Source organism: Palaemon carinicauda, chromosome 7 (assembly GCF_036898095.1).
Source record: "Palaemon carinicauda isolate YSFRI2023 chromosome 7, ASM3689809v2, whole genome shotgun sequence".
Lineage (NCBI taxonomy): Eukaryota > Metazoa > Arthropoda > Malacostraca > Decapoda > Palaemonidae > Palaemon > Palaemon carinicauda.
Genome location: NC_090731.1, coordinates 143627106 through 143641487, shown reverse-complemented (window position 1 = coordinate 143641487; position 14382 = coordinate 143627106). Strand labels below are relative to the sequence as shown.

The following is a 14382-nucleotide window of genomic DNA, read 5'->3' as shown; positions in this document are numbered from 1 at the left end:
AAAGATTTTCCGACCTACATATGCCATTTCTCATTGTTACAATCTAACAAATAAAGAGAAGGAAACATTAAAGACATTGTAAAGCCGATAAAATTTCCAATAAAAAATATAAATAAACATGTATTGTTGGAAAAATATTGAGCAATTTACCGTTAGAAAACCAAGTAGTTTACCGTTAAAAAACTGAGTAAGTTTTAAAATTCTCGGTGTTTTTACGATAACAGTCTTTGTATAGAAGCGTTAATACTGTGTTTTTTTATATACCAAATAAAAGTACAAAGAATGGGCTTTCTAATCAGTATGAGACATTTATATTACAGATATTTACATAAGCACAAACCTGCCTAAAAAAATTTTTCTAGGAGCGTAAATTGAAAAAAATTAGGTCAAACTGAAAATCAGCATAGGCCTGCCACGCATGCGCTGCTACTATCCAATTTCTTTTAAGCTCCACGTCCCTCAACCATTGCCTTCTCGCGCTGAGAGTTTAGTTTTCCCTGAGCGACACAGTTCTTTACAAAGAATTTCTCCCAAAACAAGTTACGTATGACGTGGCAATTTGCATCATCGAATCACTTACGGCAAAAAATATTTTCACGTGTCATTGGATCACCAGAAGCTTAAGAGCTAACCTGCATTCTCTACATACATTACCTACGTATTAAGGGCTGTGCACCATATTTGAGGTACAAAAGAGCAATTTCAAGATACAAAAACTCAAAATATTCTTCTAGTTTGAAGAATAACACACCAACTATGGCTGGATACATCTTAATCTGTAGACTGACTCCAGCAAAAAACTTTACTTCCTCTCCTTAAATAACTAAAAAATCAGAGAAAATGGTCTTTTACAGTGACTTAAATAATAAGTTTACTGCTTGCCATGGACACAGCTTGATATTACATAAGAACCATGACTCAATAACACAAAAATGCAATGAAACTACTGTACAATTAATGGATTGTTATGTTCCTTTAGACAAAATCCAAAATGGGACAAAAAGTTACAGTACCCATATTAACTAAAAGTATTTTCCTCATGAATCAATTTTGTGGTTTACTGGAATATTTTCTGATCATGGCTTTAGCTCATGTACATTTTCATAATTAGGAAAAAAAAAAAGATCAGTCACCTAAACTTTTATTAACTGAAGAATCTATTTTTAGATTTTATTTGATTTATCTGACAAAACAATGTGCACTAGCACTGTAAAAGTTCGTTGTAATTAAGCAGAATTCTAATTTTATTAGTCACTAAAGGCTGACATTTCTTCACCTACACAATACTTGCCATATCATTAACTATACTCTCATTTCAATTGAATATTTCCCTAAAAATTCTATTTATATATTTCCTTTAGCATTTGAATCTATTTTGACTATGACTCACACTGTTTTCAAGATAAAAGTTCTTACAATACTTAACTAGGGAGTAGGGATCTCCAAAATGTCAGACATCTTCAAAACACAGACACAAAAAGCTATGAAAACAAATGCGTGTAGAACGGCACCTCGTAGTATTGAGGAATATTGAGGAAGGAGAAGATTAATTGGTAAGGGACCTCTGGTAGTGGTTCTAACATGCCCCAGTTTCTAAACCGACACCCTATAAGGGTGAGCGAGCTGGGTTTATTCCTGGCATTCCATGCAACTTTTTTCTCTGGTATATTTAGCAGTATTTATACCTTAGAAACGGTGCTATAAGGAGCATTTCACTGGGCGACACAGGTCCCTCGGCCAGAAATAGATTTTTTCCTTCGTCAAAATTCCTTTTTACTCAAGAGAATTATTAAAATATTTCACAATTTCAGATGTGGAGCTAATGAAAGGCTAAAAAGGACCACATTCCCAGTAGTATGCTCCCTGGATAAAACTCAAAAGCTTTACGTACCTGAGCACAATTTAACGAAGAATGTACTAATCCATCAGCCCAAAGAGAGAGCCTCAAAAGAGAGATAAACAATGGCGTTCGATCCCACCCCGAAATGCAGTGTATTAAGAGACCCTGCGAGCTTTCGTGTGTGTAATTTAAGAGTAGTTTCAGGTAGTTTTGACTAAGCCTCACAAGGTCCCATCTCTGAAAAAGGAAAAATAATATTACAATACTTTATACTGGAGTTTTAAACTTGTGAAACACTATACAGATTAGATTAAGACAGAATGCCCTTACACTCTTAACAAGGGGATTTTATTTCCAGATATTACAAATATTTAACAGTGAACATATGATGCTAATTCTAGGGTTGACGGGTTGACATACTGTACATTAGCCTTAAATGAACTTGTTACCTAGAATAACATTCTTCAGTAAATTGCTTGAAGATGGCTTGTAATATGCATTGCCAGGCTGTGAAAAATATTTAAGTTTTTCTTTTATTTATTTCAAGCAAGTTAAACTCCTATACATCTATTGTGTTTTCTGGCTCCCGAGTTTTTCTAACTTTTTTCATCGTATCACTTTAATATCAATCGCTCTTTATCAATAAAACTAATACTGTATAATAAAAGAACTTAAAAAATTAAGAAATTGACAGTTGGTTTGATGATTATGAATTTCTAAGGATCCATCATTAAATTAAAGATATAAAAATGATGTGAATTACTTAATTCAAACTAATTTATGTTATATAAATGGGTACCCTATATATGAATGAAATTTGTTCTAAAAGAGTTTTAAGTCGAAATGTTTTTAAGATTATTTACCTTAGGCATTCAAATCACAACCCTTAACACCTTAATCTTAATTGCTTTCAGTTAGCTGGTTTTCCTCTGTGCATGGATGGCTCTTAGGGTACCTACATCTCACATTCATTGCATATTCATTCTACGTAGGTTTAAAATCCCTCATTTATAAAATGTATTAATTTTTCAAACATTCTATCTAGGTACTCTAAATATATTTACCCTTTTTATCTTCATGATCAAGCTTAAAATGTAACTCTGATCTCTTAAAACTAATTACCCATTGGACACAATTTACATCCAGTAATTACAACATATCTAACACCTATCAATGGAAATTTAGTCGGACGATAAATGCTATACTGTAGTCTTCTCTTATATATTTTTTGTGCTTAAATTAAGTAAAATATCCAGAAAAAAAACCCTAGGGCTTAAGTGCCAAATGATTTAGGATGGGGTGGTGCTCAAAGGAACAATAAAAGGAATCCACTCTTGTTATCAACAAACTGTTTGACTAAACCCTTTAGTTTATTACAACTTCATAAATATTTGATGATACTTCATAAATATTTGATGATTAGAAATATTGAAAATTTAGAAATTTTTAAAATTTCTTTTGTTTACAGATGTGTTTACAATATTTGATATAAGTTATGGGGTGAGAGGGGGACTGAAAGCAATGCAATCATACATACATTTACAATACATTGTACTTCCCAAGTTCTTAAGGCCAATAATAACTTCAGTGGTAAAAACAAAAATAAAGAACACAAAAAGCAAATTAGTTAATAAAAAGGAGTTTAAGCATCACAATCTACCGTATATTTTTATAATTTCTAAAATGAATGGTATCAATGGAAACCAACCGAACGCATTACAGCTTATAGTACAGTGCGGAAAAATATCAAGAGGTAGACTCGGCAAGTCATGGCATGAAATCACAAAAAATAATTCACAAGGACTTTATTAAAATAGGACAGCTGTGCATACTTACTCTATAATTTCCCCAATCAGGTGCTACTTTTGCAGACATAGTTCGTTCAGGAATGACTAGCTGTGCATCGACAAAGTTTTGGTTCCAGTTGAAATAAAGACCTTCCCCACTGTAACCAACATCTCTGAAATCTTTAAAAAATTCACACCCTGGATATGGTAGCGAAACTATGCTGAAGTCATTATACCGGTTCTCTTTATCCACTTTTTCTGACGACGTAACACTGGAAAAAAAAATGGGTTTCAGATTTGTATAGACAGTCCATTATCTCCATTATCATTACATAGTTTAACCACAACACTGAATCATGATTCAAAAGTCACCATCCATCTGGTTTGAACAGATGCTTTAAAATTAAAATTTAAAAAAATTCAATAAATATCTTTTTTGCAATCATTGAAGATACTGACAAAATTTAATTTCTTAATTCATTAAAAAGGAAGATGGAAATAAACATTCTATCATACAATACCCTGTGTAAAGTAAAATCTTCTTGAAGTTTGTTAAAGTAACTAATTAAGTCCATTTGAAACTTTAAAATCTTATTCATATATTTGTAATCAAACACCACAGCTAAGTACCCTCAAGAATAACCACTACTAGCAAGGATGATAAAGAAACAGGTAAGGCAAAGTAAACCTATTGCTAAATCACCTAGCATCCATGGCCCTTCCATTTAAAAGAAAATAAGAGGAAGAGAAAATAGTATAGTGTGCAGAGCATCAGACCTCTCATGTGAAGTACTGATTACCCACCACAATGTACAGTTTAGTAGCTCCCCTTAACAGTAGTTATAGAATTTATCTTTACATTAGTGTTCTTATTTTGAGAGGTTGGCCCTCTAACAGTCATCTGCCTAGAGTAGATTTTCAAGAAATCAAAAAAATTTTTCTTACGAATAAGAAAAACAATTATAAGGAGCAGAAGAATGTAACAGAATGGGGAAGCTTTGGCTAAATCCAGATAACGAAAGAACAGCAGGGAGGTTCACGATTATGACCAAACCTCTGCTGTGACAAGGAAGAAGCACCCTCTTACAACAGCAAATGTGTATAGAGGTTATAATTGAGGTGAGAGAAATGATCAGGCATTATTAACACCTTTAAATAATTTCTAAACATTAGGTGATGAAGGAGTGGCGTCTTATGCTTTGAAGAGGTAAGTTACCAAAAGATTAATGTAATAAGCTACAAAAGCAACAAGAGTGCAGACCTCCACCACAGCAGGTCATTTCTCGAAACCAGCTTGCCTTTCCCGGAATCAATTTAGACCGTAGGCATACTAGAAGTCTGTGACAACCATGTTCGTTCGAACTTGGGGTTAAAAGAGTTAATTCGGTCTACCTTTTCCTTGACTTTGACCAAGGACTTTCATCACCGATTCCATGTCTCAACATAATTATTTCCTGAAAGTTCCACTACTCCACAAGTAAAATTGTGGCCAGGAAGTTGTTCACAAAAAGACAAACAGGTGTAAAAACAAACTCATTTTCACTTTGTTGGCGGAGGTAACAAAGCAAATTAAAAATAAAGCCAGAAGAGGCTTCACTGCAGTCTGTTCAGTTTTTTAAGCTTTGACTTAGTGGGAAAAAATGGAAAAAGTGAATGTGTCAAACCGATAGACAAAATAAGGAAAAAAAATCTTGAGACTTGCAAGAAAACGCGTGGTAATAATTTGTCAGCAATGTTAGAAAATCAGCAGTAATCTTACAAATTTGTCCAAATTTTGGTAAAACTAAGAGGTAAACAGGTACAGCTTAGGCTACAAAAGTAAACATAGCCATTTAAAAATGCAGGTAAAACAAAGTGAACGTTTCATCAAAACCACCATGAGAAAATATACTTCTAAAATCTTTAAATCATAATTAATTGATTGATCTGAAAACTTACCATATTTTCTTAATTGGTGTACTGTACAGTATTTACTGATATGGTGGCTATATATTGTTGCCATGATATAATTACTTCATTGACAACTTACTAAAATTTTCCTCAGTATCTAGTGATTTAAGTCTAAACAGCGTTAGTATACTCTGCTTTTACCAACTCAAAACAATGTTTACGGAAAGTATGGTACCTTTATCCTAACATTTATTTCTTTTTACAAGGAGGTGATTAGGATTGAATCTCTTCTCATGTGAAATTAAAAGTTGTTATTTCTTGTGTATACCATGTTAACAAATACAGTATATAAGCAGAAAACAAATAAAGAATAAACGAAGATGCTATGAGCTAATTAACATCATCATCACATACATATACCAAGGCACTTCCCCCAATTTTGGGGGGTAGCCGACATCAAACAAATTAAAAAAGGGGACCTTTCCTCTCTCCGTTCCTCCCAGCCTGAAAAGGGACTCGACCAAGTTCGGCTGGTACTGCTAGGGTGCCACAGATGAAGCTTCATAACAATGAATCCCCTAATGCTTCTACCCCCGGGGTCATCCAAGGTGACCGGAGGGAGCAGCAGGGCCTACCGGAACCGCGTCACAATCGCTCGCCATTCATTCCTATTTCTAGCATGCTCTCTTGCCTCTCTCACATCTATCCTCCTATCACCCAGAGCTTTCTTCACTCCATCCATCCACCCAAACCCTGGCCTTCTCCCATCAACTCTTGCATAAATCACTTTCTTAAGCAGACAACCATTTTCCCTTCTCTCAACATGGCCAAATCACCTCAACACATTCATATCCACTAACTGCTAACTCATTTCTTACACCTGTTCTCACCCTCACTACTTTGTTCCTAACCCTATCTACTCGAGATACACCAGCCATACTCCTTAGACACTTCATCTCAAACATTCAATTTCTATCTTTCCGTCACTTTCATTCCCCACAACTAGGATTCATACATCACGATTGGTACAATCACCTTCTCATACAGAACTCTCTTTACATTCATGCCCAACCCTCTATTTTTTACTACTCCCTTAACTGTCCCCAACACTTTGCATCCTTCATTCACTCTCTTACGTACATCTGCTTCCACTCCACCATTTGCTGCAATAACAGGTCCCAAGTACTTAAACTGATCCACCTCCTCAAGTAACTCTCAAATCAACATGACATTCAACCGCGCACCAGCTTCCCTTCCCGTACATCTCATAACCTTACTCTTACCCACATTAACTCTCAACTTCCTTCTCTCACACACCCTTCCAAATTCTGTCACTAATCGGCGAAGCTTCTCTTCAGCGTCTGCAACCAGTACAGTATCATCAGCAAACAACAATTGATTGACCTCCCATTCAAGATCATTCTCGTCTACCAGCTTTAATCCTCATCCAAACACTCGAGCATTCACCTCTTTCACCACTCCATCAACATACAAGTTAGACAACCATGGCGACATCACACATCCCTGTCTCAGCCCCACTCTCACCGGAAACCAATCGCTCACTTCAATTCCTATCCAAACACACGCTTTACTACCTTTGTAGCAACTTTTCACTGCTTGCAACAACCTTCCACCAATTCCATATAACCTCATATAACACCATCATGAATACAAAAAATAATAAATAAGGGCAAGGAGTTAACAAAAAAAAAACATAATTAAACAGGGAATATACTTACTACATTCCAAATTTGACTTTTTTCTTTTCAACCATCAGGTCAACTATGACTCCAACATTACATGCCTTCAATAACCGAATATCTTGTGCTCTAACTTTATCAAATAGCTGCCAGTCGCTATTTGTTTGTGGCACCTGGAATACAACAGTAAAGGTTTACTTATAAAAAAAAAAAAGTGAGAAGGATTTATGTACAGAACAGAATTATTTTTTTATTTAAATGCATTCGTGTACACATACAAAAATATTTTACACTTGGGATCTATTGAAAAAACACATTAAATATCTTGTTATATAATTTAATCTGGTTGAATTACTTCAAACTTTCCAAAACCAACAGTATTGAAAACTTCACCTTTGTAAGTGTTAAAAGTCTCGGGCAAATAAAACTTAGGAATCCTTCACACAATCTTTTAGAGTCAAATTTCCAAAAACTTTTTTCCTTTGAAAAACTTATGTAAATGAATACAATACCAGTGAACTAAGACAGAATCCGTGGTCAAGTGTGAAGGATTTTCTCAATGAGATGCACATGACTAAAAAAAAAATGACAAACTTATAACAGTGTTTGTATTTTTCCTAACATACAAACCCAAATTCTTTACTATAGAAAATATTCTAGCGAGAGCTGGAAAATATGACAGAAAAACCTTAACAAGGTCGTTAACGACTGGGCAGGTAGTTACCCACCTGTTAGTGGTGGGGGGACCGCCGCTCAGTAGCTGCTGTTTACCTTCAATCGGATTCTAGCTAGGACTATTCTAGGGGGCGGCGATGGAGGGAAGATTTGTGTAAAGAATTCGGGTTTGTATGTTAGGAAAAGTACAAACTCTGTTATAAGTTTGTCATTTGTTCCCACACTTGATACAAACCCTCATTCTTTACTATAGGAGACTTAGTCTTGAGGCCAGGGTGGCCAAGTTCCCTATTCCTAGGGAAGATAGTCCTCAGACTAGACTCTTTTGATTGATTGATTGATTGAAAGTTTTCTGGCATCCTGACATCTAAGGTCATTGACGCCGATACCATTTACTGTATATGAAAATTAAAAGAGAATTCAATTAAAACCATAAAAATTAAGAAGTCATTAAAATAGTTAAATAGTTTTCAGAAGACCTGCTTCTGAAATAAATCTAAAAATTCCGCTCGCATAGTAAGACACATCATGTCCAAGAATCTTGGCAAGGATAAACCTGCCATCCTCACCTTGAGCCTCAAACAGATATCTATTTCTTAAGTTAGTAAAATTAGGGCATTCGGTCAACAAATGCCTCACTGTTAAAGGTACTAAGCAGTCCTCGCAATACGGTTGGTGTTGGCCCTTCAGCAGAAACTCGTGTGTCAACCGTGTGTGACCAATACGGAGACGACAAAGAGTCGTCTCCCATTTTCGGGGAATCATGTTATACCTCCAAGGTGATATGATATTTGTTACTTCCCTCATTTTATTGCCGTCTTGACTGTCCCAGTGCTGTTGCCATTTATCACAAACCAATTTCTTGATGTAAGGTAGGAGATCGTTACATGGAATGGGATACCTCCTTGGTAACAACTCGGATGCCGCATTCTTCGCCAGTAAATCTGCCTTCTCATTCCCAGACACACCTACATGTGCTGGAACCCAATTGATTGATTGATTGAAAGTTTTCTGGCATCCTGACATCTAAGGTCATTGACGCCGATACCATTTACTGTATATGAAAATTAAAAGAGAATTCGATTAAAACCATAAAAATTAAGAAGTCATTAAAATAGTTAAATAGTTTTCAGAAGACCTGCTTCTGAAATAAATCTAAAAATTCCGCTCGCATAGTAAGACACATCATGTCCAAGAATCTTGGCAAGGATAAACCTGCCATCCTCACCTCGAGCCTCAAACAGATATCTATTTCTTAAGTTAGTAAAATTAGGGCATTCGGTCAACAAATGCCTCACTGTTAAAGGTACTAAGCAGTCCTCGCAATACGGTTGGTGTTGGCCCTTCAGCAGAAACTCGTGTGTCAACCGTGTGTGACCAATACGGAGACGACAAAGAGTCGTCTCCCATTTTCGGGGAATCATGTTATACCTCCAAGGTGATATGATATTTGTTACTTCCCTCATTTTATTGCCGTCTTGACTGTCCCAGTGCTGTTGCCATTTATCACAAACCAATTTCTTGATGTAAGGTAGGAGATCGTTACATGGAATGGGATACCTCCTTGGTAGCAACTCGGATGCCGCATTCTTCGCCAGTAAATCTGCCTTCTCATTCCCAGACACACCTACATGTGCTGGAACCCAACAAAATCGAACAGTTATACCTTTCCGTCCAATAATAAAAAGCCATTCTAAAATCTTTAAAACTAGAGGGTTACTAGAATTAAAAACTTCTAAAGCTTGAAGAACACTCCTTGCATCACTAAAAATTGTAAAATTACCCTCCTTTTCCAAAGCTATTTTCTCAATAGCGGTTAATATGCCATACAGTTCGGCAGTAAATATGGAAGCTGTTAGAGGAAGTGCACCTCTACAATTAAAATCATTACTATGTACTCCAAATCCAACGCCAGCATCAGATTTGGAGCCATCAGTATATATAAAAGTCGATCCCCTATGTTCTTCGACATGTTCCATAAAAAGAGACCTGGATTCTAAGTCAGTCATATTCTTCTTAACTCCAATAAAGTATTTACAAAAAGATATGTCAGGTAATTTCCATGGAGGCGTTGATGATACCTTGAATGGAAGTACCTTATTTCTAATTATATCCAGACTATTTAAAAATCGTTTCACCCGAAAGCCATAAGGTTGAGGAGATTTTGGGTGCAACTCAAAGTATGATGCGTGTCTTACAAGGCTTGCAGTCTGAAAGGCTAGAGAGCTAGGGAGTCTTTGCAATCTAAACCAATACCGAAGAATGGAAGACATTCGGTAAAGGTCTAGAGGTAACTCTCCAGCATCAACAAGGAGACTTGGGATAGGCGAGGTTTTAAAAGCTCCAGTAGATAATCTAATACCTGCATGATGTATCGAGTCTAATATTTTTAACCGGCTTGGGGTGGCTGAAGAATATACCTCACAACCATAACTAATTTTGGAAAAAATCAAGGCCTTGTATAATTTTAAAATAGTATTGCGGTCTGCCCCCCATGATGTATGGGACAATACTTTTAAGATATTCAGAGCTTCAACACATTTAGCTTTTAGCGCTTTTAGGTGAGAAACCCATGTAAGTCTACAGTCAAATATCAAACCTAAAAATTTGGTTTCCGATACACATGGTATCCGTTGACCTTTAATGTATATATCCGGGTCTGGATGTACTCCCCGGATACGACAAAAATGGACAATGGTAGTTTTACTTGTCGAGAACTTAAATCCATTCATGTCAGCCCACTGGATAATTTTATCAATAGAGAGTTGGATTTTTCTCTCAACCATTGCCATTCTAGTGCCAGCAAATGATATTGAGAGATCATCCACAAATAGTGTTGAGAGAACATCCTGGGGAATGGCTGAGGATATCCCATTAATTGCTAGTGCAAAAAGGGTTACACTCAGCACACTACCCTGAGGAACTCCTTCTTCCTGGCACTTACTCTCTGATAGAGTTTCCCCCACTCTCACTTGAAAAACTCTACGTGAAAGAAATGCCTGAATAAATAGTGGCAGCTCTCCTCTCAATCCCAATTCATGAATGGTTTTAAGAATACCATATCTCCATGTGGTATCATATGCCTTTTCAAGGTCAAAAAATACTGTAACATGATGCTGTTTGGAAGCAAAGGCTTCACAAATAGATGACTCAAGTCGTATCATCACATCAGTCGTTGAGTGCATTTTTCGGAATCCACATTGAATCGGTGATAAAATACCTTTCTTTTCAAGGTACCATATCAGCCTTGCATTGACCATCTTCTCCATGATTTTACATAAACAAGATGTCAATGCAATAGGACGATAGTTTGCTGCTAAAAACTTGTCTTTACCGGGTTTTAAAAAGGCTAAAATAATGGCTAGTTCCCAAACACTTGGGTAGCTATGATCATGCCATATTCTATTAATAATGCTTAAAATAAATAGCTTTGTATTAAAATGTACATGTTTAATCATTGCATATGGAATTCCATCGGGTCCAGGGGCTGTATCGTTGCAATGAGCAAGTGCGGAATCAAATTCTCTTTCAGTGAAAGGAGAATTATACGACTCTTCCCTTCTTGTTGCAAAATTTAAAATTTTCTTTTCTTCAGTGCTCCTATACTGGTGACCAGGGGCTCCTTCACACTTGCTGGATACATTTGAAAAATGATTAGCCAGGGCATTGCTAACTTCATTTGCTTCAGTTACATACTGGCCATTCACCTTCAACACTGGTGGTGGGTTGGGGGTGAATTTGCCAGCTATCTTTTTTACTTTCCTCCACACAGAAGATGGTGGTGTTCTACTGTTAATAGAGGAAACAAAAGACATCCATGACTGGCGCCTTGCTTCTTTCATGGCACGACGGAACTGTGCTCTACATTTCTTGTACATTATTAAATTCTCATCAGTTCTGCGTCTACGCAATCGTGTTAGAGATCTTCTTGTGGCTCTGTGGAGTGCAGTTAGTTCTGAAGACCACCACGGGACTGGTCGTCGTTTGAATAACCCTGTTGTTTTGGGAATTGAATTGACTCCTGCTGTATGAAGAGTTCCATTCAGTAGGTCTATGGCATCATCAACACTTTCAAACTGTTCTGCTCTCCCTTCGATTTCACTTAGCTCACAAAATTTAACCCAGTCTGCCTTGTCTAGATTCCAACGTGGCGATCTTTGCAAAGGCGGACCCTTGTTGGTGTTTATAATGATTGGTGCATGATCACTAGTATGCCAATCATCTAATGTCCTCCAATCAAAATAGACTCTTTTGAAGCAACAATCTTCCGTCGATCTTCTTTCTTTGTAGATCTCCATAATCTCAGCACGACTGAAGGTTTGTAGCTTCGTGGAAACAAATGTTTCAGGATGAAGTGGGTCAGGAACATTCACTCGGACCCATTCAAACTTAGGATTCCCCCGACTCTGAAAAGGGGAAACCTCGTGACCACGAGTATAACTTATACCCTGTGAGAGGAATCAGATGAGTATCATACCTTATTTCCATTGGTGAGTCCAACTGAAACTGGATACAGACTAGGATCCCCAGATGGGAGGGAGGAGGAGACGACGAAGATAGATGGATGCCCTTCTTAAAATCACAAATTTTAAGTAATTTGTATTTTTCCTAACATACTTACCGAGAACTACTTTCTTGAGAGGTACCTGGAATCTCCTCTCAACCGACCAGAGTTTTGTGTAGTCTACCCTACTTCCGTTTTCTATGGGGACTAACCCAGTCGTAAGGAGAACGTGCCCTGAGGCTAGTCCCGAGCCAGGTCGGTGTTAGCTTGGGTCTCACTCCTCAGTAAGTTCCTGGATGGAACAAAAAGTCTTAAGGGTCAGTAAGGCACTCGGGGAAGGAAGGAAAAATACAAATTACTTAAAATTTGTGATTTGTTCCAACACAGAGACTTACCTCGAACTACTTTCTTAGGAGACTTACACTTTAGGAGGTGGGAGTGTCTTCCTGAACTCTAGACCAAGCTAACCGGGAATCCAGGAACCTGGGTGGGAACTACGTTCTAAGATATCCGGAAAACGAAACATAGGGAAAACTACACAAAGAGCTCATGTTAGTGTCTAAGTACTTACCCTTTAAAAAATTCCATGATGCTGAGTCCTGTGGCGAAGTTGTGAAGACGAGTCTTTTGCGGGTTGTATCTGGGGCTATCTCAGAGTAGGGAAAGGAAAAGGGACAAGGGTGAAAGGGAACGAACCTGTGTCTCTTGGTCTTGCTATCCACGATTGTACCTGGGGCTTCACCGTTAAATCGCTTGGAGCGCGGAGATGACTGTCCCAATAGAGAAACCGTCTAAAGATTTCCTCGAGCAATCCTTGAGGTAAAGCGCTGTGAAGGTCGACTGGTTCGACCAGGTGCCTGCTCTAAGGATCTGGCCCACTGCCATGTTCCTCTCAAAAGCCAGAGATGTACTTAGACCCTAATGTCATGGGGCCTGGGATTACTTGTCAGGGAAGACCCGCATTGCTATAGGCCCTGACAATCACCTGTCTCAGCCAAAAGGAAATGGTATTCTTAGATACCTGCTTCTTCGTTGCACCCGTAGAGACAATATGTTTTTTGATACCAGGGCGGAGGCGAGCCATCCTCTCAAGGTATTTCCTCACGGCTCGGACGGGGCACAACTTCAAATCTTCTGGATTCCCTGTCCGAGGAATAGCCGGCATTGAGAAGCCCTCGAACTTGGGTCCCAGACCGCTGGATTCTGTGTTTTCACTACAAAAGGAGGGACGAACTTGAAGGAGAGCTCCCGCCACCCTTTCGAATGAGAGATTTCGTAGGACAACCCATGGATTTCTCCTACTCTCTTAGCTGAGGCCAAGGCCAACAAGAAGACCGTCTTGAGAGTGAGATCCCTGTCCACTATGTCCTTCAGGGGTTCGAACAGTGGTTCACTTAGCATTTTCAATACGCTCGCCACGTCCCACTGCGGTACCCTGGAGGCTTGCGGAGGGCATGCTTGTTCGAAGCTCCTGATGAGCATAGAGATGTGCCTAGAGGAGCCCAGATCAACGCCCTTCAGAAGGAAAACTTGGCCCAAGGCCGCACGGACTCCTTTGATGGCCGGTATTGACATGCCCACCCCGTCTCTGAGATGCACGAGGAAATCCGCAATATCCGGAACCGAGGCTTTTAGAGGCTTGATGTTCTTTGAGGCACACCATTTCGTAAAAGTAGACCGTCTCAGATAACGCGACATCTTTTCCGCTGTTCCTGCCGAATATCCTTCCTTCCTCAGGAGTCGCTCGATAGTCTCCATGCGTGAAGGCGAAGAGACGAGGATTGTCGTGGAACCTTTGGAAGTGTGGTTGCCGTAGTAGGTCTGGTCTGTCGGGCAGAGGCCACGGGGGAAGACATGCCAGATCTCTTAGATCCGCAAACCACTCTCTCTCCGGCCACCAGGGCGCTACCAAAGTCATCTTTAAGTTTCGAGCTGCCCGTACTCTGTTGAGCACTTGCCTGATCAATGCGAAGGGGGGAAAAGCGT

At 38.4% G+C, this 14382-nt stretch overlaps 1 protein-coding gene across 1 annotated transcript in view; it reads right to left on the bottom strand.

The window, feature by feature from the left end:
* The window catches only part of EDTP (Egg-derived tyrosine phosphatase), a 73507-nt gene that overhangs the window by 32239 nt on the left and 26886 nt on the right, over window positions 1–14382 (bottom strand). Inside the window, exons 6-8 of the mRNA XM_068376953.1 lie at window positions 7257–7390; window positions 3677–3899; window positions 1892–2077 (exon numbers count right to left, since the gene is read on the bottom strand). Coding sequence (XP_068233054.1) covers window positions 1892–2077; window positions 3677–3899; window positions 7257–7390 — 543 coding nt within the window. The remainder of the gene's footprint in view (window positions 1–1891; window positions 2078–3676; window positions 3900–7256; window positions 7391–14382) is intronic.